Source organism: Penicillium taxi, assembly GCF_028828555.1.
Source record: "Penicillium taxi strain IBT 34144 chromosome Unknown utg000005l_segment0_segment0, whole genome shotgun sequence".
Taxonomy (NCBI): Eukaryota; Fungi; Ascomycota; class Eurotiomycetes; order Eurotiales; family Aspergillaceae; genus Penicillium; species Penicillium taxi.
Genome location: NW_026643207.1, coordinates 2,902,335 through 2,923,891, shown reverse-complemented (window position 1 = coordinate 2,923,891; position 21,557 = coordinate 2,902,335). Strand labels below are relative to the sequence as shown.

Here is a 21,557-nt window from a genome sequence, read left to right as displayed (position 1 = left end):
TATCGCTTATCACTCCTCTTATACTACCGAATATAAAGCGCTAATTTGATCCAACTGGAGCAATTGAAGCGATTCAATTCCTGAGAATGGTTGTCAGTTGATAAGAGAGGAAAATTTTTTGGAAGAGAAAGATCTCCCAACAAATAGTTATGCGGAAGTAAGTCTGCTTACAAACCCTCTTTAATGATCGACCAGCCCTCGATGAGGGGGTCTAACGCAACCGCACCCTTTCTGTCCTACAACCCTCTCCAATGTAGTTTCGGTACAGAACTTTGGAACTGTTTGCATACTAATACCTGGAACGTATTACTGTGACTTCTCCGGAAATTGAAGCAACCTGAAGGCATTTACTAGTCTTCATACCAGCACCTACGCAGGATCTAGATAAAAACGTCACTGTACATTGGGTTCAACAATTCATATTATTCACAGTATCCTTGTATCATGTCCTATCCAGATCAAGAATATGATATTTGAATATATGACATGATCTATTCTTTTTTAGATAGAATGCTTCCAGCCCAACCTGTTCGGGCTGCGGCGGATCGCTTCGACAGGGCAGCATCTAGGAAATAAGAATCGAATCCGTGGAAAGCACCGGGCCATACATGGAGCTCTGTCGACACGCCCGCCTGCGAAAGTTTGCCAGCAAGCGCAATATCCTCATCACGGAAGGGCTCAGCCGAGCCCACATCAATAAAAGTGGCAGGCAGTCCCACAAGGTCGGCTACTTCAGCAAGACCTGGCGAAGCCAGAATGTCTACCTTGGCGCCCTCACCCTTTCCATGATCACCGAGATACATGTTCCAGGCTACCTCGTTGATTTTACCGGTCCATGATCCTTCAGTGAAGAACTGCTTAACAGAAATAGATTCGTTGCGATGGTCGAGCATGGGGCACAACAATAATTGACCGCAGATCTTAGGACCGTTCTCATCGCGAGCTCGTAGAGCTACCGCCAATGCAAGATTGCCACCGGCAGAATGCCCAGCAGTCATTAATCGCGACCCGTCAATTCCTAGCTCGGTGAGGTGCTCTCCCACCCACTTCAAGCCGGCATAGGAATCGTCAAGGGGGATTGGATACTGATGCTCGGGCGCCAGTCGATACTCGACGGCAATAATTGTGGCACCGAATTTCTCAACCCAGCTATCAATCTGGGGCAACCCGGCGAAGCGATTTCCCATAGCCATGCCACCACCGTGGATGAAGTAGATACCTGGAGTCGGTTCCTTTGCGCCAACAGGCTTGAAGACAGATAGTATAATCTCACCGCCTGGGACAGCGACAGTGTGCTGTTCATGTGTGATCGACTTTCCAGCGAGAATTGTCTCCAATGGGTTGATGTTTTCAAAGAACGTTCTCAGGAAAGGAAGTGTCTCTGGTGTTAGATCGGGGTCATTCATTCCAGGATTGGCAGCCATCAAGGCTGCCAGCTCGGGATCAAAGGGAGGCTTAGGGAAAGACATTTTGTATGAAATATGATGAGAAGTGTACAAGTGATATGCTTCGCTTGTATCAAGTCAGTACTTGCAACTTTACTTAGGGATACTTATACTACTCCCTATGATCCATTATACTTAGTACTTAGGTACTTTGTGCATTGTTTTGGCCCCAGGATATCCACACAATTTCTACCTAGTTTATAGTTAAAATGTCCGGCCTACACTACTACCACAAGAAGAGTGGGCCCCAGGGGGTGGAAATCCTTCGCGGGATAGAATCCAAATTCTAAACACTAAAGCCCCTTATGTATCCGCTTTCGGACGAATTACCATTTCGACACCATATCTGGGAAGTACGGAATATTCTTACTAATTCTACCAAGGTAATGATGCCAATACAATTCACGCAATCAACAGAGATATGGGTTAGTCACAGCAGAAATTTGGAATTATGTGAAATGAATGGGAATCTGTTTCAGATATAGCGTGATCGTGGGCTGCGTCTGGCAGTACTGAGTAACTGTACTCCGTACAAATTAGCACCTTGGCAAAATATAAATTACATGGCGGTAGTACTGAGTAACTGTACTACGTACAAATTAGCACCTTGGCAAAATATAAATTACATGGCGGTACACGAAAAACAGACAAAGTGGAGATGCAAGCGTATGTGCGTTTAAAACAAAAGCTTAGTAAGAGATAATATTCAATTCAAGTTTCCTAATTCGCCAGAGCGCTAATTTGTTGTGTGTAGTTCTTATTTGCGACCGTTCCCGAAGTCATGATTCACCTATCAAAAGTCAATACGAGTTGTGGAGTGGGGCCGGTTAAACTGTGACCCAACTTGGACTGCGTATCATATTCATAACTACCTGAATATTAGACTTGTGCGACCCGAATATTCGGATAAGACTTTATCCCGGTATATATTTGACCTTTTTTTATCCCACCTTCTAGTGCTCCGTGTATTAGACTTACTAATAATTCCTTAGTTATTAGGACTATTTAGGACAGGGCAAAATTAACAAGGATTAGGCAAAATAGAGTTATGGAAGCGCTAACCGGTCAAAAATGGCGAGAACGGGACAGATTTTCGTTCTGACCCCTATAAGTGGGCCCTCGCGTATCCTTTTTTTTCACTTTTTCAAAAAAAACCGTCCGATATCCCTGTTTAAGAGGATCAAATTTCTTTAACCATATCTGAACTAGAATCAGGTCGAATATCTTCGGTAAAGGCAGCTGCTATTGCCTATAGTATCTCAAGATCTATCTGCCAGCGTCGAATCAAAAGCATGCAAAATCAGCGCGCTACCCACGCCAATCAATAGCGGCTGTCTCCAGACTAAGGGGAATTTTTAGTTGAATGGATTATCGTACAGGATTCCCAAGGATTTTCTCTCTTATACACGTGTGCGTGAAGTGGCTATCAAAGCTTATTAGTTAATGGAAATCTGTGACGGTGCTGGTCCAGCAGGCGTATTCTAGCAAACAGGCTAATGAACAAGATGACTGTGGGAAATGAAATAATTACAGAATATACTCGTGAGGTGGGAAACTAATGTGCAATGGTCAAGTGATATATACTGCGTATGGCGCGGTAACAGAATCTATGCGTTACTACCCATATTCATGTACAAGTTATTTGACGTATCGATGCGTCTAGAACTTATGGAACATAGCTAGTAACTATCCAGGAATTCTATAATCTCTCTTTTCTCATTGAAGAGCAATACGATACTAAAAATCGGAATACAGATGAGCATGGGATTTCCCTGGGTGTCCATATAAACTCTCAAGTTCTTATAAAAGCTAGAAAGAAAAATATATTGAATCGCCAGAGAATCATGAATACGTATCGATTTTTGAGACGATTAGTCCACATGGTAAGACATTCGACCCCTTCTCATTTTCGAAGGGAAAAAAATCCTGATTCCTTAGACTTCGTGGCTTAAGATACTTTAGTCTCTGATTGGCTATACAGCCGCTGAGAATCGCTGGACCTTGAATTCAATAGGACCCGTCTAGAGTAATTGAAGACCATCTGTCTTCCTGAACAGCCTCACCAGATCAATGTCGACTCCTCATCCTAGATAGCCATGGCCCATGGTAACTAACTATGTGAGGATCAATTTCCGATAGATTTATAGGCAAAATAAAGTAGAACTATTTAGTCATTCTACCTATAAATAGCAATCATATCCTACAGCCACTTGGAAGTTGATTTAGGCACGTTTTCGTCTAACAAATCAAAATATCGAAATCAGATCAATGAGCTCTTTCATATCGATTATATAGTGCCAAAAAAGAAGATCCGGTGCGTGGAATGCTATACTTGCAAGATTTGAGTTCTAATATACGGTATGAACCCGTAAACAAAGGAAGGAATTGTACAAAAGGCCTTATACAGAGAGGATATAAAGAAGTGTGGTTGAAGATAGATCAACAGTATATTCATGTCAATACAGCGATTGATCCTTGAAGGACTTCTTCAAGGTTCAAAGATTCAATAACTAGCATAAATTTGTACCCGCGGAGACAATCCGGTCTCCTGGACGGGGTAGCAGGAGAAAGGTCTCGATGCGCCAACTATCTATCGGGCCAACAGCTCACTGACATAGTGATTTCTCCCCCCCCCCCCCCCCCCCCATTCAGTGGCCATTATGCCTGCTGATCAACTGACCTGACCGACAATTTTACCGCTGATCACTATCAGTATTCAGGAGCCCGAGATTTCGTTACATCAAGAAAGGTAGTCTGTCTGTGACTCCGTGAGTGCTCTCAAGGCTGGTCCTGGGTACCCCAATGGTTCTCCAGGGGTTCTCTGTAACTAATGGCGGGATTTATGATCTAGGACTATCAAATCCCTCTCACAATTATCTTTTGAGATCTCGCATCGTTGCAGAGGAAGCCTCATTTCTAGATACCTGTTCCAATGTACGCCGTGACAACTTTCAAAAATCAGGAAAAGAAGCTAAAAAGCGTCAGAGCGCATATCAAGGATTGTTTTCTAAAAGATGATGTTTGTATTCCAGACCTCATGTCTGGTGAAAATAACCTCGGGTTTCCTAAATTGTTCATTATTATTGTCGGGTTCATTTCTAGGGGGGTGCCCACTTCTAGGGTAGTGATCTTACAATGGTGTTTTAGACCGACATGCGATTCTACTTGTTTCCACAATTACGGAGAGAGGAATGGGTCCAGACCAGACTATCATATTCTAAATTTTGTACAGAAGTACATTGCACACTAAAAGAAGACTTTTTCTTCTGAAAATCATCTATTGTCTCCCTGCAATGCCTTATTTAATCCGAGCCAGTCAGAGCCCCTGAAAGACCATCGCGAGTACTATTCCTGGAGTAGTAGAGAAGGGACTTCGGAAGTACTCCGTAAAATGCCCTTGGAATGGACTTTAAATCTCTTTACATAAAATAAAATTTATCATACTCTAATGCTAATGAGGTTTGGTTCTATTTTGTCTTTACGCACTGTATCATGTCATTATGCCGCGTAATTCAATTCTCTCCCTATTGGTGTTTGAGGTGATCCTTCAGAAGCCAAATTTTGCCAGTGGCATGTTACAATGTACACCAGACGTCTATTAAACAGCCCTGAAGAGCTCCCCAGGGGCTAGAATATTTGCGGAGTATTTAGTGTGTACTAGATATAAGCAAAAGGTAGGCAGCAGATCCTACAAAGGAGAGGTTATTATGAAAGGATCGTAGGAGGTTGGTCATTTAATAGTACTAGGTACCTTCCAAACTTGGAATTCGGATCCTTCTATGGGGTATTAATATAACTAGTGGGGTTATCCCACCGGGCACAGATATAATACCAAACACTTCGCTCCTGATTCAACATCCTTCATCATCGGTTGCTTTAAGATCATCTCAATGGATAGTGTGAGTGGTTGAATACCATTAATAGAGAGATTCTTCAGAGAAGATTGTCCTGAGGACACCAACGCCACACAACATGCATTCGCGAATGCCACTTGTGGGTCACAGTTTGGTTATCTTTGTCTTCAGTATCGTGGTTCTGTGCTTATCAGTTATTACGGTCTCATTGAGATGTTTTGTGCGAATATACCTCGTTCGAGGCTTTGGTTTGGACGATAAGTTGATGCTTATTGCAATGGTATAGCCCACCCTAATCATAACCCCTCAGTATATCTTTTAACCCAATCGATAGATTTTTTTATTGGTATGACTACAAGCCTTATCGGTGGAACGATGACAGGCGTTGGTCATTCCCAGGTGGATTTTCCACCGGACATGATATACTATAAAGACGCCTTGCTGGTGAGCCTTTCGACTTCTTCCATTAATTTTGATGGAATGTAAAGTACTGACAATTTTTCGTATCAAGTGGTATTGGCTCGCCGAGAATTTCTTCATATGGAGTGCTTCATTCGCCAAATTGTCTATCGCCGTGGCACTTCTACGATTAACCGTCATAAAGCTACATCGCTACATTCTCTGGGTAGTGACCGCACTCATAATTGCCTCTGGTCTTTTGTTCGGATTCATTCTACTTTTCAACTGTAGTCCTGTCTCCTACTTTTGGATGCGATCATTATCGGGCTCGTCTGGACACTGCATACCTACTTCAACTACGATCAATGTCGCCTACATTTACTCTGTGATGTCAATTCTCGCGGATGGAACGCTGGGAATTCTACCCGTCTTCCTTGTTTGGAAACTACAGATGAACACCCGGACAAAGTTTGCCGTTGGTGGAATCCTGAGTCTAGGTGCTGCGTAAGTGGTCCTCCTGCGTAATTTACTCTAACTTCAAAGATGACTGACATTTCTTAGGGCGAGTATTGGAGTTATAGTTCGAATTCCATTTATGAACGAATACAGCAACCCTGATTTCCTATGTTCGTGCAAATTCTTCCTCTCAATTTGTTGGCATATACTAATGCCTAATAATCGCAGACGGGCTCTTTGGAATTACCATCTGTACAACTATTGAAAACGCATCCGCAGTCATTGCAGGCAGCCTTATTACTCTTCGTCCATTGTTTCGTTGGGTCCTCGATCGATCGATAGTATCCACCAAACAGCGATATAAAAACGACTCACAGAGCTATCCCCTCAGCAGCATCAAAAACGAGAATAGTGCACACCCGGGTACCTGGCGTCCAGATATTGAAGATGCCAAAAACATCGTGACAACTGTGACAACACCACGAAAGCATCGGGTTTTTGTTCATGGGGAGGGCGACAGCAGTGAGGAGCATTTGAATCCTGTTCCAAGTCACCTGAACCATGTGAATATTCAAGAGACTATAACAGTCACGGAGAGACATGGATAACGATTTTCTTATGTACATTGTATCAATATAATAGCCAGATCATACTTGATAATAGAATATCCTTAGAGATTCCAATACTCAACACTATTTCATGCTTTAAGCATTGTTAGCGAGTTTAACGTGAGGCTAGACCCTGACCAGGTTGCCCCCTTAGCAACTGAATGAAAATCTCAAAAATTATGCAGTACCCCGCAAGGCATAGGCTAATTGGACATAACCTCATGGTCACCTGATCATCCCCGCGCTGAGTCATTCGCTGGCGCAACTGAAGTTCTGCCTTCTACTTTCTCGGATAGCAATAGGTGTTTATCCAAAATAAGCTACGACGTAAAATTAATTCCATTGGAACGAGTGCTCTTTTTGTTTTTACGGCGACTGTTCCCCCCCGAACTCCCGCTTCTACTCGCCTCAAGATCAGCCTGGCTTCTCGTCAACCAACCGGAATTGGAGGGTCTCAGCCTCGAGTCTTAGCATTGACCTCAACTGCTTCAGCTGATAATGCTTCAGCTGTCACAAGTCCCGTAATGGCGGGTGTGATTAATGGACCCCTCTCAGCGGCCTCCTCGGATGGCTTCCAGGGTCGCAAACGCAACGTGACCATTGCGGGAATAGACAGTTCCCCAGGTAGTATCGAGGACGCGGAGGATAACGATGCGCGCGATGACAAAAGGCGACAGCCTGTAAAGCGCGCTTGTAATGAATGTCGCCAACAAAAAGTGAGTAATGCCTTGTCAATGCGCACTGCGCCCGTGGCGCCATCGATAGTATCTTTGGCCTAATCAATTTACATCGCTAACCTGTGATCGCTTGACCTAGCTCCGATGTGATGTTTCTCAAGATCCCTGGGTAGACTGTACCAGGTGTCGCCGACTGAATCTCGCCTGTAAGATCGAGTCGAATTTTAAACGAGTTGGAAAGAGGAGCCGCAATGCAGAAATGGAACGAGAGATCATTCAACTGCGAAAACAAGTCGCTTCGGCCAATTCTGGCGCAATAATACACCCACAGCAACCATTAGAAGCAGGGCAATTGACACCCAAACGGGAATCGACTCAGGTTAGCCCAACGGGCGTCTACCAGACACCGACAGCCATCTCTTCAGACCAATTTTTGGGCTCTCAGGAAGCGGTCGCATCACTTTTGGACTTGCGCTCAGGATTTGATGGTGCCAACTATATGAGAAATGGGAACCACCAATTCAAACGTATTGAAGATGTCATGCTCATCCCAGAAAAGGTGACAGAATTGTTTAATTTGTATTTCCCCGCAATCTCTCCAAGATATTTTCTTGTCAAATTAACCTTAAACGCAGGTTCTTCACATACTACCACCCCTTTCTTCCTTTCCTAAACAGACAACAAACCCCGGATGAGCATTTCAACGCCTCGCCCCTGCTGTTCTGGACAATAATCAGTGTAGGCGCTCGACGTTACCAAAGCGATCCAGCTTTACTGAATTCCCTTTCGGGACCTGTCACTCGTTTGGTCTGGAGTACTCTGGCAGATATTCCACAAAGTTATCATGTCGTCAAGGCTCTCTGTCTTTTGTGTTCGTGGCCCTTCCCCATAAGTAGCACCTCAACAGATCCCACTTTCATGCTTTGTGGGATGATGGTACAGGTCGCCATGCAGCTTGGTCTCCATCGGCCTTCACACAGTCAGGACTTTAGCAAATTCCGCGTGGAGCTTATTGAAGAAGAGCTGCGGGACAAGGTACGAACCTGGGCTATTTGCAATATCGTTGCTCAGCGGTAAGTATATCGGTGATAAAAGAAAAAACGGAATTATTGTCTAACATTGCACTTCAGGGTTTCAACTGGCTATGGCCAACCTCCATCAACTCTTTACGACTGGACACTTTCATCGAGCGACTCCTTGGACCAGAACTTCAAGCTACCTGAGGACATTAAACCTAGGCTGGAGATTGAGAAATTCTGTGACAAGATCACCAGGGCGCTCTATACTAACCGACGAGACCCCGTAGGGTTGACCAGTGATCGAGAGAGGGAGGCCATGATTTCGTTCTTCTCACGAGACTTTGACGAGCTTGAAGTGGAGCTCAAAATACAAAATGATTGTAAGTTTATCTCCTAGATCGACCTTGCTTGCCTGGTATTCATGGTGAATCAGTTATCACCGGTTTATATCTCCGTGCTGCGAAACTTCACCTTCATCTGTCAGCATTTTTCGACAATCCTTCTACAAAAGATTACCGTGAGCGTCTTTTAGCTTTATATCTTGCGACTACTTCATTCCTCGAAGCTGCCATGAACCTAGAGACTGAAGTTGGCCCAGTTATATCTTATACACCATACTATATCTACCAGATGATGGTTGCAGCGGGATGCGCTCTCCTTAAACTGGGCAAAAGCTTTTTCGCTGCTCATATTGACTTAGAATACGCCAGGCATCTCTTCAATAGAACCATCTGGGCCATTCGTGGCGTGTCTGTGTCGAGCAACGATTTGCCTGAGCGCTTGGCCGAAGTGCTGGCTCAGATGTGGAGACTTGGAGGAGCTCCTCAGCAACCATTGGCGACGAATGCCGATGTTGATGACTCTCTTAGATTGAAGGTTCGTTGTCGTATGAGTATGTCTTTACTTTTTGACTCAGTATGGCGATGGCGGGAAGATGCACGGACTAAGGGACGAAATATTGAATCCTACCTCAAGAACCCAACCAACCCAGATTCAGCAGCAGACTCATCAGCTGTCTCATCTGTTGGCCCTCAGCGTAGCTCAACATCCACGCCCGGCATTGTCGGTGATCCGAGCCTTGCGCCAGCCCCAATGCTCTCCAGTCTTGAAGTCTCACCAAGCAATGGTGTTGGAGGACTTACAAGTGGATTCATGGAGCCCAACTACGAAGTTTTTGATCCATTGAACTGGCTGCTCGACGGTCTAGTCGACTTACCCTACTCGTACTCGACAATGGGCGCCATGGAGCCCCAGGGCATCACATAAGTTGATTCTATATATGTTTGGCGTTGCTTGCTGGATTTTACGCAGGCGTATAATTTGTGGACTTTTGGTTATATCATTGTATCATATGGAGCCCATTCGTTAATACCTCCCGGGGAGTTTTTTCTATACTTGTATTTGCTCTTTATGCTGAATTTCGTTTATTAAATATTTGTCCTCTTGCAACTTGTATGATACCTTTTTCTACGATGCTATGTATCGATGAAGTCTGTGTAAACATGAGCCTTTCTCGTTCGTCATAAGTAGTGGATATCCAAGCAAAATAAAAGAAAAAGGATGGCCATGTCATCAGCAACTCATCATTGATGTTAATTATTTAATATGAAGCTTTTGAATTCTAGAACTTTCTTCATGCAACCTTCTGCCTTCGATCCCCTTTATCTTCGCCATGTCTTACCCAAGCAACTATGGGTTTCTAAACTACCCTCAAGGTACAGAGGTTTTATTTACAGAGTGCGATACTTTCTCCTCCAGACCTGGGTTATCATCGAGAAGCTTAAGGAGACTCCACGCTAAGTGACCACAGAACAAGTTAATGATTATGGACCTTCATATACCGCCGCCAAATTTCTTTGTCATCATAAGGACGATAACTAACACCAAGATAGGTTTTATGAGAATATATCTTCAAGTTCCGAATATTGGTACAGAGCTCCAGAGTGTCCAGATCAGAGCACAACAGGCTGCTCCGTCTTGGGAACATATCGAGCCTTCAGCCTTTTAAGACAATGGATAAGTTAGCATGCCGTGGAGTGCCAAAGCTTCAGTGCTTTAAAGAAGGAATCCAAGACCAAAATAGTATTATCCCTAGTGGTTATATCATCCACCTCGTCTGGGAAAAATTCCCCGGTGGCCCTCTTGATGAAGAAAATTTCTGGAGCTTGAATCCTGCTAAGCGCCGTATAATCCGCGATAAATTTCGCATTGCTTTCAAGTAAGTTAAAGCTATAATTCTATATACCTATCTATACTAATACATAAAAGAGACGCAAGAGTGTGTGGCTACGAGATACTATCAGCTGGTTTAGAAAAAAATCATCTATGATGATATTTCTGGTGATGTGTATCTGATACCTATTTCCTATTTAAGATTATCTTAACTTACAGAACAACTTATAGGCATCTTAACGGTTACCATGTGGCATGGCGTATCACGTTTCCTGAGAAATGGGAGAAAGGAATTTACGTTATGTATGGCTTAGCAGAAATAGATGATTGTCTGGAAGATTGGTGGAATCACCCTGATGAATGGAGATGGTAGAGGAGTTACGGCGCCTGGGAACTTACTTTAGACCCATAGTTCGATTTATCGAGGGACTAAAGATATTCTACAACTACGGTAATATTTTCTTGAAATTGTTCAATATTCCGTGCTACGTTCTCGAGAATTACCCGCCAGATGATGAAAAATTGAATTAAGAAATTGAATTGAAAGTGAAATGAATACATGCTCATATCTCCAGCCACGCCTGGGCATTTTTTCAGTTAAACGGAACACCCAAAGAAATACCTAAAGGCTTCGATTTTCTAAATCGAAACTTGCAAGATCGATCCAATCTCAACCTCGACGATCTACGGCGTTGTTCTGCCATTTTCTTGTCTCATGCCGGCTTTATGCCACAACCTAAGTCATTAAAATAGACAGTAAGACTTGCGGGGTGACCGCTATTCAATCATTGGCCGAACACTCAGGGAAGTGGTGCTGCCGGTGCGTATACCTAGAGCCAAATTTACTGGATTTTCGCAAGAGCAAGGGAGTATGGGATGAGCGATCCGCCCCAGCAATCACATCTTGACTCGATCTGCTTCCACATAATAGTTTTTTAATAATATTTTTCGTGCTCATACTCAGGCTAGGGAACTCTAGGGCTTTATATGGCATGACTCATCTATATTAGGGCTCTAACTAGTTCACTAATGAATGAGAAACTTTCGTTATATAAGACCCCATCCCCTCCTGCTCTCCTCTGTGTTTGGACGCACCATTTGCCTCCCCTTCCCCCCCCCCCCCCCTTCTCTAACGTTTTCTTTTTTCTTGCTATCATGGAACACTTTCAACATACTGCCCACATCGGAACCCACTCCTTGAGCTACGCATTGCGAGGTATTCCTCGGCAGCCTGGCGCTCCGCTAGTGGTGGTTCTTACCGGGATCAACAGCAGCGCGCTAGAATGGAGCGCGCTGTGTCGACATCTCGAGAACGAGGCGACCGTACTGTTGTATGAGCGGACTGGCTACGGTCACAGCGAAACATGCCCTACCGCTGAGCCGGACTCATGTACAATTGTGGATGAACTGTCTCGGCTACTTGCTGCCGCAGCACTGCCACCCCCATATCTAGTGGTCGGTCATTCCTGGGGCGGAATTCTCGCACGGGAGTTTCTTGCCACCCACGGGCCAAAGTTGATCTGTGGTATGGTGCTACTGGATGCTGTACAGGAGCGGATGCTCTTCGAGGCATGGCCCGATCCTTGTATCGCAGCCGCCACAGCGGGGCTGGATTATATGGAAGTTGTTGGGCTGGCCCGCGAATATCGACTGGACAGAGGTCGAATGGGCGGAGCTTATGGCAGAGGAGGCTAGCCTACACTATATACAACAGGCCACCCGCGAGCTGCCCTATCTACAGATTAGTCGCGCCGTCCTAGCCAAGAAAAAGCAACTCCTCCCTGGGCGAGACCTCCTCCGTGGCCGGCCACTTAGTGTGCTTAGGGGATATTAGCATCAGGACCAGGAGCGGATGTACCATCGCGGTGTGGCAGACGGGTTGGGGACTGAAGCCGAGCGAGCAACCTTTCTTCACTACCTGGAGCGCTGGGACGCTAGTGAGGAGGCCTTTCAGCGCGAATTCTTGAATCTGTCGAGTAATGCACATTTCTCCACCACGACACAAAGTGGCTATAATATTCAGATCACAGAGCCAGAACGCGTCGCTGATGAGATACGCTGGGTCCTACAGAGGGCTGGGAACAGGGCTACGTAGTACGTGAAAATGGGGTTTAGGAGCAACCAAAGAGAATGAGATAGAGAGGGAAAAGTCAAAGTGAGAGGAATTCGGGCACGTTGAAAGGATGTAGTTTGATGAATCAAGTTTAGTCTTGTCCGTTCTGGTTTAGCGTTATGAGTCTATATAGCTCCTCGTGCGTAGTTTTATAAAAGTCCCTCGCTGAACTTGAATCCAAGAACAGAGACATTGATGAAGTTACGGACGGAGAATTGGTTGAAGACCGAATTCAATCCCTTGAGCTAAAATTAGAACTTCATAAACTTCGCAGTTGCATAAGCTTGCTAAGAGCGCGCTAAGACCGAGCGCTATTAACCTAAGCAGAGCCTGAATGCTCCACCCGGGCGAGCTATCCCTTTTCTTAATTGAACTACTGAACCTGGGACAATATGGGTTCTGGGGGTTTTAACCTTGTGCGCGTTAACTATAGGCAAGGCGGTCATGGTTCGTGATGGGGTTAGAACAGTGGAAGCCAGATATCATTGATGCCGGGACCGAGCCACGAGTTGCGCGTCTGGCTAACAATTTGGATCGCGCAAAGCTCAACCTCAGATTTTTCCTTCTGAAGAACCCTTATCCTGCTGAGTTAGCTCAGGGCATGGCAATCGATGCGAGGAAATGTGCTGAGCAGAAGTTCTTTTCCACTCAGCCATGGAACAGTCTCGGACTGGATTCATCACACGTTGGAATCGAAAATCTTCGAATGTTCTTACAAGATCTGTTGGATAGTCACATTGAACGTGAATTGCCAAAGGGACGAGAATAATTGCGCGAGCTTCTTGAGCAAAACAGTCAAGAATTTGCTGCTCTTAGAACGGAGCAAAATAAATCGTTTACGTGCGACTTTTCATTTAGAAAATGAAAAGTTTGCAAAAAGACATGCGATTACACAGCCAGACGCTCCAGATAGTGGATTTGGTAGACATAGAGCCAGGCGTTGAGTCTTCTGAAGAGGCAACGGGATCTGTTGAGAACGAAACCCGCCAAATATTTCTAAGCTCGGAAGACATGGCTTCCTGGATGAAGCAAGTGAGTTGGGAAAGTCATCATTATCAAGCTCTTCTAATCCACAAAGGTATATAATATTGTTGGAATATGGAACAAAGCAGTCATGTGATCAAATTGTTACTTTATAATAGATAGCAAACTAAGAATGAAAAACAGACTTTACAACCACTTCAAGAAGACACACAGATATCATAGGGGCATAAAGCGTTACCTGTGATAGGTGTCAGAAGTGGGCGTTAACCTCTTATCAACTTTATCGAGTTGCTATACCCACCGGTGTACCGACAAATATATTATCGAGCATAAGGAAGAGAACTTCTAGGAAACTATAACTGTCGGAACATATGTACGTAATTACATTGGTCTGACGTTGGAACTTGGAATTCTCGTATTGACTAAGCAGGTCAAGGGCTTCACTCTGGAAGGGTATTTACCCTCTGATAGCTAGACTTGAATGAACACACTTCTATGCACCTATTTCGCTACGTATTAATACTGACTTGGTCGAGTAAAACTCCCTTCGAGCTGGACTTGTGGAACGTATGGCACTGTTCTTCAGACGTAGTCTGTCGACAGGTATCGACCGCTCTAAAAGTCCTTGGTCCAATTATAAACTAAATGATGCAGATTTATGAGAGAACTTGGCCTTGAACCACTAAGGCACCATGATCCATTTGGCAGGCATCAGCCTGTTACATTACAGGTGCTTTGTTTATATGAAGAGCAGCAGGAGACAGCGAATCCTAGTCAAATTAGAGCTCTCCGCAGGCGGGAAGCAGAGATTCAGGCAGGATTGGTTCAAAACAGGCAGCAGAAGGACATTAGGAGCTTTTTAGCTAGTAAACTACATGAAATTTCTTAGAGCGATATCCTGAGTGTAGCGATACAATCCCTTTACCAATAATAAATCGTTTTAAAGGGGAATTACAGTATTTTGACTCCCTAATGATTCGGGATGTACTACATCCCACGGGGTCCCATGGGTTAGGCTGAAACTCCAATTTTCTATATGAGACGCCACTCGAAGAGCCTCTTCTTCCTGATCAACCTAGACCTTATGATCCAAACCTCTAAGATCTATCCATCATGGAGGTCAAGATACGGACAATCTTTAGGGTCAGCAAAAAAAACTCCACCCAACATTTCAATCAATTTGCACCGCTCGTCCATCGTCCGAGCGCTCAGAAGTTTCCCTCCACCTTGCTTAGCTGCTTCCATTTGCGTTGTCTGCCAAGCCCAGACTCCACCCCCAGTAGGCCAGCCAATACGGGTGTATTTTTTTTCCCATTTCTTCTCGTAATGACCAAAAAGTTCATCATAATCCTCTTCATGGTCGTTTTTCCACCATGTAGCCCCAAGGCGGCGCACTGCTAGAGATTAGAGATAGATCCTGTAAAGATAAGAAAAAACTTACTCCGATCACAATGTGCATTCTCCTTAGCCTGCCACTCAGGGTCGGAAGGAGACGGGCGAAGCATATTATTAAAGAGGTCCAGTTGGAGAAATTCTGGCTCGACGCGACTAGGGATATCCAGTTCATACAATCCTCCCTGAGATGGCCACCCTCGAACTCTAGCTCCAAGCCGGTGATAGTAAACCCAGTACTGCGGAGACTTACTAAAACGACATTGGGGGGTGACATGATCGAAATTCATTTCATATTGTATATCCACAGGAGGCTGTTCTCGTTCTTGGGTTAGCATTGTGGAATGCTCTGGAGTCGTTGAGTAGTAGCGCGAACACGCCAGATAACCTAGCCATATAAGCACAAGTAGCGAGGCTATAGTTTGCACCTTCAACATTCTCAGCGCCGAAAAACAGAGATATGTGAAGGAGGCCGGATACCAGCTATCAGGTAAATAAGCGCCGTTTACTCAATTAAGGGTTTCCACGAGAGAATTTTGATGTGTAAGGAGGATCCTTGTACTATCGAGCAGGAATAAAGAGAGAAGAAGAGAAGTAAGATAGTAAGACTGGGTGCTGCCTAGGTGGGAGCGAAGCCTATTTTGGCTTAGGGTATTAAAGCGAGGTTAAGTGGAAACTAAACTCCGATTTGCCCACCGGTGGCTGGGCTTCCTTACTTCATCTATACATAGAATAATTTAATTCCTACCGGTGCTTCCAAGAGTGATAGATGAATAGCTAGGTATGGCAGTAAGTTCCCTTCATAAGAATACACATGGTGTATATATTAGGGGAAGTTCGTCATCATCATTAGTGTAACGGACCTATGATGTACTAATTATAGCATGAATCAGTGTCACGTTTTCGGATTTCAAGTTAGAGAAAGGAAAACTTACTATATCATATCACGCACTAATAAGTGCCCCGGCACAATCCCGTCGATCGTCAATCGTCACAATTAGCATTATTACTATTTAGTCTAAGATGCTCTATAGCTAGGAATGTAGCTTGTTACCTAAATTGATGCTAGTGATATCGCTTACAAGTGTATATGTCGATCAACTACATTGAAAGGACACGGTTCACACATTGCACTATATACACTGGAAAAGGGTATGTTTCGTCCAAGATTCTTGGTATATACGGTATGCAAGGTGGTGTGAAACGTGTTCGATTATTCATCTAGCTACTCGAGTTCCTAATATAGTCCTTCCCCCGTCTGTTTGTTCCGTTCCGAGTTGTGGTATTGCGGGATTTCAATATCCATGTTCCGACAGTCCTTGATCTCGTCCTTATAAGTGCATACAAGGTTGATGACTTACTTGGAATGGCGACAGAACCTCCGCAAGTTAGCCACCGTTGTGAAGAAGCACATCATTTCCAGGAAATCCTCGAAAGAAGTCTGCTTGACTTAAGTCTATGATTGGCATATCTTGACTCTAGACAAGGTTTTTTCTTAACGGAGTTTTCCCTTATCTATACACCAATAAGGGGGTCTTGTTTCTTGTTTCTTTTTCATGGTTTTTTTGTGGTTTTTCTATACCCGTTCAGTTTTTTTAATTTCTCGAAGCTATAGAATCAATTAATTTCGCGCTATAGAATTTCTATCATAAGCCTTAGAGCTTTCATAGCCCTAGGCTAGCAGACAGAACGTCGAACTATTATAATTGAAAGAAGTTGATAGATCATCACGTCGAGCATAGAACGAATTTAATTTACAGCTTAAGAAGGAAGTAAATCCTTTAGTATAGATCCATCTAAAAAGACGAAGTATATGGCCTTGGTCTACAATGGATTTTCCCGTTTTCTAACCAAAAAGCCGGCTACTTCCTAATCAAAAACTCCAATCCAATCCGAAAGTATATTCAAAGAAATAATAAACCAGAGACATATGATATCAATAAAACCCTTATATCAATACTAAAAGGAGCTTCGAACTTGTAGTTTGCGCTGAGCGAAACCGAGCACGGAATCATTTTCGAATATAAAAAAAAACCGCCAAAAAGTGACCAGACTGGGGCTCGATCCCAGGACCTTATCGGTGTTAACGATACGTGATAACCAACTACACCATCCGGCCAATTGTTATATTTGTTTGGGCTTATTTACTACTACAAAGTGATGATAGAAATGACCATGCTTCATTTGAGTTATTTCATGGGAAATATGCATGTTAAAAGCGGTGTGAAATCAAGGATAGTAACTGGTCAAATAATTTCAGGCCTAGGATCTTGCAGCTCGCTTCTTGGCACCTGATTTGTCATCACTCTAGTAAAGACACTACTTATTTAGTCAATCTTCATTAATGACAATCTATATAACCTTGTAATTAATTGTACACTACTAAATATCTAGTATGCGGTTGAGTTCCGTTCTTATAAACGAGCAAAGTTTGAAAACTATACAAGAACAGTATTTTAGTAAGTATTCAAATTAGAAAGTTCGTTGTCTGCATAGTTAGGTCATAGGGTCACATAGTGCTGCTGTTGCCATAATTGAACACTTCGATCAGCTCCTCAATTCCTTCCGTCTCATTTGTTCAAACGATGCTTCATCCCACTATTTCGTGACTCCTAACATTTATCAGAATGCATCCTAATCAATAAGACCACACATAGCCAGAACCACTATTATTGTGGCATCTTCCCCATTGCAATCCCCCACATACCCAAGCCTTCCTTTGCCGCCAGCCAACTTAGCAAATGCCACAGCAACCTGACCTCGGGTATACTCGTGTGCGTACCAAACTGAATCTGTGTCCACATTCTTGAGGTGCAGTGCCTTTTGACTGTATGAGGTACGGAGACTAGATTGGGCTTGACCGCGGAGGTTGGCACGCAGCACTGTTGTCGTTCGTTCATAAACGCCTCGCTCCCAGGGAAGCCCTGCAGCAGACATGAAACGCTTGATATCTTCAGCATTGATCAGACTGCTAAAGCAACCTGCCAAGACGACAGTGGCACCAGCGTTCAGACGCTCGATTACAGCATCGCGAAGCTTCTTCCGCCGAGTGATCGCGCCATCAGCGATAAGAATGACGGAAGGTTTAGCTTGTTGCTGGTCAGCAGCCAGAAGCGTGAGAGCAGCCTTCTCAGTTCCGGCCACCTGCATCTGAGAGACGGTACTGATGCTATGGATGAGGTCCGAATGGACACTTTCGAACATCGACTTTTCTTCAACGCAAATGACAAGAACGCGTACAGTATCTGTAGAATCGCTCTTTGCCATAGTTGGTATCACATTGTCTCTGAAATGGGGCTCACTAATCGTTAGATTGCTCGCTTTCTTGGCCGCTGCATCAGCTTCAGCATTAAGGTCTCTTGGGATCTTCCAAATCTCCACGCGAAGGCCCTTCTCATCTAGTATCTCGACCTCACCCAACAGCAACTCCCAAAGGTCTCTGTTCATGACAGGCTCACCCGAACTATTACGCCAGCTGTTTTGTACCCAGGACTTGGCCCAATTAGTAGCGCCGTCCGTGACATAGGCTGAATCGGTAGCGATGACGATGCTAGTGAAACCTTCGGCGCGCCAGTCTGCGAGGCGTAAAGCGGCTATGACAGCACGCAGCTCAGCGCGATTGCTGGTAGCAACGTACTTGGCTCCCGTTGGTCCTGCAGTTTCAAGTCGTCCGGAGACAGTGAGCGAAGTTGTGTCGTGACAGGGACCGTACACAACTGCCCAACCACCTTGGGCGTTCTTCTCAGGCTGGCCATTATTGGAACATGCGCCGTCTGTGTATACAAGTACCTGCTCTTGATTTTGTATGTGGACATAGCGGGAAAATGATGCCGTGCTAGCAGAACGCACTGGAAAGAGCTCAGCGGGAGACTTTTGTAAAAGATTCCTGAATTTTGCTGGAAATGCTTTTCCGGTGCCGATCCTTTTTTCGATTCCGGATGGTTCGGTTGCTGTTGGCACAGCCGGTGATGACTGACTCATATTACCAGAAGCAGGAGTGGCACTAGTTCTAGTGTGAACTGGTTGAGAGGGTAGATCAATGGTGACGCATGCAATCGCCCTTATAGTATCCTCGCTTTCCTCCCAAGCGCGTTTACACTGGATCACTGTCATAATAGCTTCTTCTGTGGAGCCTACTGAGTAATATTGTGGCATATTGAGAGGTTCGTCAGACTCATCAATCAAAAGGTCCCAAAATTGTGGGTTCTGGTTATGTACCTGGCGACAAAGGAGGCGATACTGGTTGTCCAGGAGGTCGGCCAAGCAATATATTTCACCAGCTGAGAGCTGCTTCATCTTGTGAAGTACAAGCTTTCCGATAGGCCGATAAATCATGCTCCCAGGCTCGTAATCGGATTGGTTGTATTGCTCCACATCTAAATGCATGCGCAGCTTAAGCAGAGTGAGGGACACGAGATGGCCGAGGCTCAAGTTCGTGTCCTTATTACACACTGCATCGATGCCTTCAAATGGGTTTGCCATACGCCGATCATGAGGTAAATCATAATCATGATGTGTGGCCCACCACTTGATAAAGTCATAACACTTTTGTTCCTGCCCCAGACGAAGAAACAGGTCTGGCACAATATCACGCACACCCATATTGTCGTTGTGAGAGAGATGAAGCATGTCGATGAAGTGATCCAGGGCACATTGGACGGCCAGTTCGGTATGAATACCAAGAAGGTTTGTGGCTGCAGCGTGACGTGCTCTCATGTAATCACGAGTTTCGAAGATGCCCCAAAATTTTCCACGGCCTACGTTGAAGACGTTCCCGGAGTTGAAAGTATCAGCTGACCTCAGTGCTGCTTCCTCGCGCTCTAGATGGCCTCTACTTTTCTTGATAGCATTACATGCTTTTTTGTGATTAGAACGATCGGCAGTCTGGTGTGCTGTGCCACAGTAAAAGACGACTTTACAGCCGCCGCAGGTCAGAAGTTGGGCTTTCTCTCGGCAAATTTGGCACTCCCTGCCGATGAGCTCGTTCCAGGCATGAGGGATATTTCTGAGATCCATGATGGATGATGAGGGATTTTGTGTAGAGGTTTAGAGAAGTGGGGGAAAAGAGAAAAATAAGACCTGTCACCTTTGAAATTGAATGTATAACTAACGTATTGGGTCTAGCGTTGTTGTTGATATTAGTCATCTTCCCTATGGGGAAGGGAATTGCTACAGCCACCGCAAAGGGAATTGATAGAGCCACCACAAAACCAAGCTTATGTCAGCCACCCACCCCATCAAATTTGATTCTAATGACTAGATTCAAAATTGTTACTGTTGTAACATATTATTTATGTAACGGGTTGATACCCGATTAAATGCTCAGTCTCTGGAGAGACTGCGCTCCTAGCATCTGTGCGGAGCCTAACGAGCCATAAGAGCATCCGGTCCCCAGGACCCCTTTCCCTCCCTTAGTTAACAAGTTAATTCTTCTTGTTTACCAATCGGATCTTTACAGCGTACAAATTCCTGCATTCATCTGCTGCCTTCTATCCGTGGTCCTTTATTCTAAATCTCATCAGGCATCCGATTTGGCTAAAGGGAAGCTTGATGATACACCACTTATATTTTTTCTGCACTTGATACCCACTTCAAGGTCTTCTCTGGTTTCTTGGGATTTTGCGAATGCCACGATTTTCAAACAAAACACCACGCATATCGTGCGCCATGGGTTATCACCTATCATTAATACCTATAAGGTCCGGGGATCGAGCCCCGGTTTGGTCATTATTTTTTGCGTCATTTTTTTATCCCGTTCATGGCTGTACTGAGCCCCTTCATTTCCCCTTCACCTTGTGTTTGGTTTTTTCCTATCTCTTATGATTTCAACTGGATAGGGCACCTGAATAAATTCTTATGTACTCAGTTCTTCATCTGAACTTTCTCATGAGCCTCATAGCTACAGCTAAGATTCAGTTATGGGATTAAGCACAAGTTTATTGTTCTACTATCATGGCTGGTAAGCTTCTGTCATGGCATCGTTCACCTTCTTTTCAGCAAGCTTGCAAATACCTAAAACTGGTTGGCTTTCACACCTCTGCCGGCTTGCAATGATCGCGCCAAACGTCCATACCCAGGGAAGCACCAGTGTTGTCCTGAGTCCGACCAAAAATTATAGATGTGGTGGTAGTCTTTGCCACGGTCGTTACACACCTAATTGAGTTGGACTTGGATTTTGTGGTAGTGAAACGCGAAAAGGCCTAGAAGGCTGACGGACCAGGGCTTGTTGTGATGGCGTTGGTACTAGAGACTACGGACTTGGACTGTAGCCGAGCTGAGCCTCATCCTTGACCTTGTTTGTTGAGCATAAGACCCCGGCCCCAGGAGAATTGGCCTTGGCCTGCCTACTTTATTGTTACTGCTAAGAACACGATACCCCTTCCATTCTATCCCTGTCTCAGCCAGTGTCTTTAACAATATTAATTCAGTTTGCTACGC

General features: G+C 44.6%; 8 protein-coding genes across 8 annotated transcripts; 5 read left to right on the top strand and 3 right to left on the bottom strand.

Annotated features, from left to right (window-relative positions):
• Positions 1-491: 491 nt before the first annotated feature.
• Positions 492-1,469, bottom strand: N7495_008401 (alpha/beta hydrolase; the record flags this gene model as incomplete). The annotated part of the gene is made up of 1 exon (XM_057211052.1): positions 492-1,469. The coding sequence occupies one exon, from the start codon at positions 1,467-1,469 to the stop codon at positions 492-494; it is 978 nt and encodes a 325-aa protein (XP_057060595.1).
• A 4,043-nt stretch (positions 1,470-5,512) lies between these two features.
• N7495_008400 (uncharacterized protein) lies at positions 5,513-6,762 on the top strand (the record flags this gene model as incomplete). Its single annotated transcript, XM_057211051.1, has 5 exons — positions 5,513-5,519; positions 5,586-5,743; positions 5,811-6,202; positions 6,260-6,324; positions 6,383-6,762. 5 exons carry the CDS (start codon positions 5,513-5,515, stop codon positions 6,760-6,762), a joined length of 1,002 nt encoding a protein of 333 aa, XP_057060594.1.
• Positions 6,763-7,286: 524 nt separating this feature from the next.
• On the top strand, positions 7,287-9,724 carry N7495_008399 (putative C6 transcription factor (Leu3); the record flags this gene model as incomplete). Its single annotated transcript, XM_057211050.1, has 5 exons — positions 7,287-7,478; positions 7,579-8,018; positions 8,075-8,512; positions 8,570-8,838; positions 8,892-9,724. 5 exons carry the CDS (start codon positions 7,287-7,289, stop codon positions 9,722-9,724), a joined length of 2,172 nt encoding a protein of 723 aa, XP_057060593.1.
• Positions 9,725-10,470: 746 nt separating this feature from the next.
• N7495_008398 (uncharacterized protein) lies at positions 10,471-11,003 on the top strand (the record flags this gene model as incomplete). Its single annotated transcript, XM_057211049.1, has 2 exons — positions 10,471-10,676; positions 10,862-11,003. 2 exons carry the CDS (start codon positions 10,471-10,473, stop codon positions 11,001-11,003), a joined length of 348 nt encoding a protein of 115 aa, XP_057060592.1.
• A 782-nt stretch (positions 11,004-11,785) lies between these two features.
• On the top strand, positions 11,786-12,725 carry N7495_008397 (alpha/beta hydrolase; the record flags this gene model as incomplete). The annotated part of the gene is made up of 3 exons (XM_057211048.1): positions 11,786-12,175; positions 12,255-12,446; positions 12,471-12,725. The coding sequence occupies 3 exons, from the start codon at positions 11,786-11,788 to the stop codon at positions 12,723-12,725; spliced, it is 837 nt and encodes a 278-aa protein (XP_057060591.1).
• Positions 12,726-13,197: 472 nt separating this feature from the next.
• On the top strand, positions 13,198-13,512 carry N7495_008396 (dynamin GTPase; the record flags this gene model as incomplete). Its single annotated transcript, XM_057211047.1, has 1 exon — positions 13,198-13,512. One exon carries the CDS (start codon positions 13,198-13,200, stop codon positions 13,510-13,512), a length of 315 nt encoding a protein of 104 aa, XP_057060590.1.
• A 1,319-nt stretch (positions 13,513-14,831) lies between these two features.
• Positions 14,832-15,457, bottom strand: N7495_008395 (uncharacterized protein; the record flags this gene model as incomplete). The annotated part of the gene is made up of 2 exons (XM_057211046.1): positions 14,832-15,121; positions 15,169-15,457. The coding sequence occupies 2 exons, from the start codon at positions 15,455-15,457 to the stop codon at positions 14,832-14,834; spliced, it is 579 nt and encodes a 192-aa protein (XP_057060589.1).
• A 2,296-nt stretch (positions 15,458-17,753) lies between these two features.
• N7495_008394 (uncharacterized protein) lies at positions 17,754-20,135 on the bottom strand (the record flags this gene model as incomplete). Its single annotated transcript, XM_057211045.1, has 1 exon — positions 17,754-20,135. One exon carries the CDS (start codon positions 20,133-20,135, stop codon positions 17,754-17,756), a length of 2,382 nt encoding a protein of 793 aa, XP_057060588.1.
• Between the last annotated feature and the right edge of the window lie 1,422 nt (positions 20,136-21,557).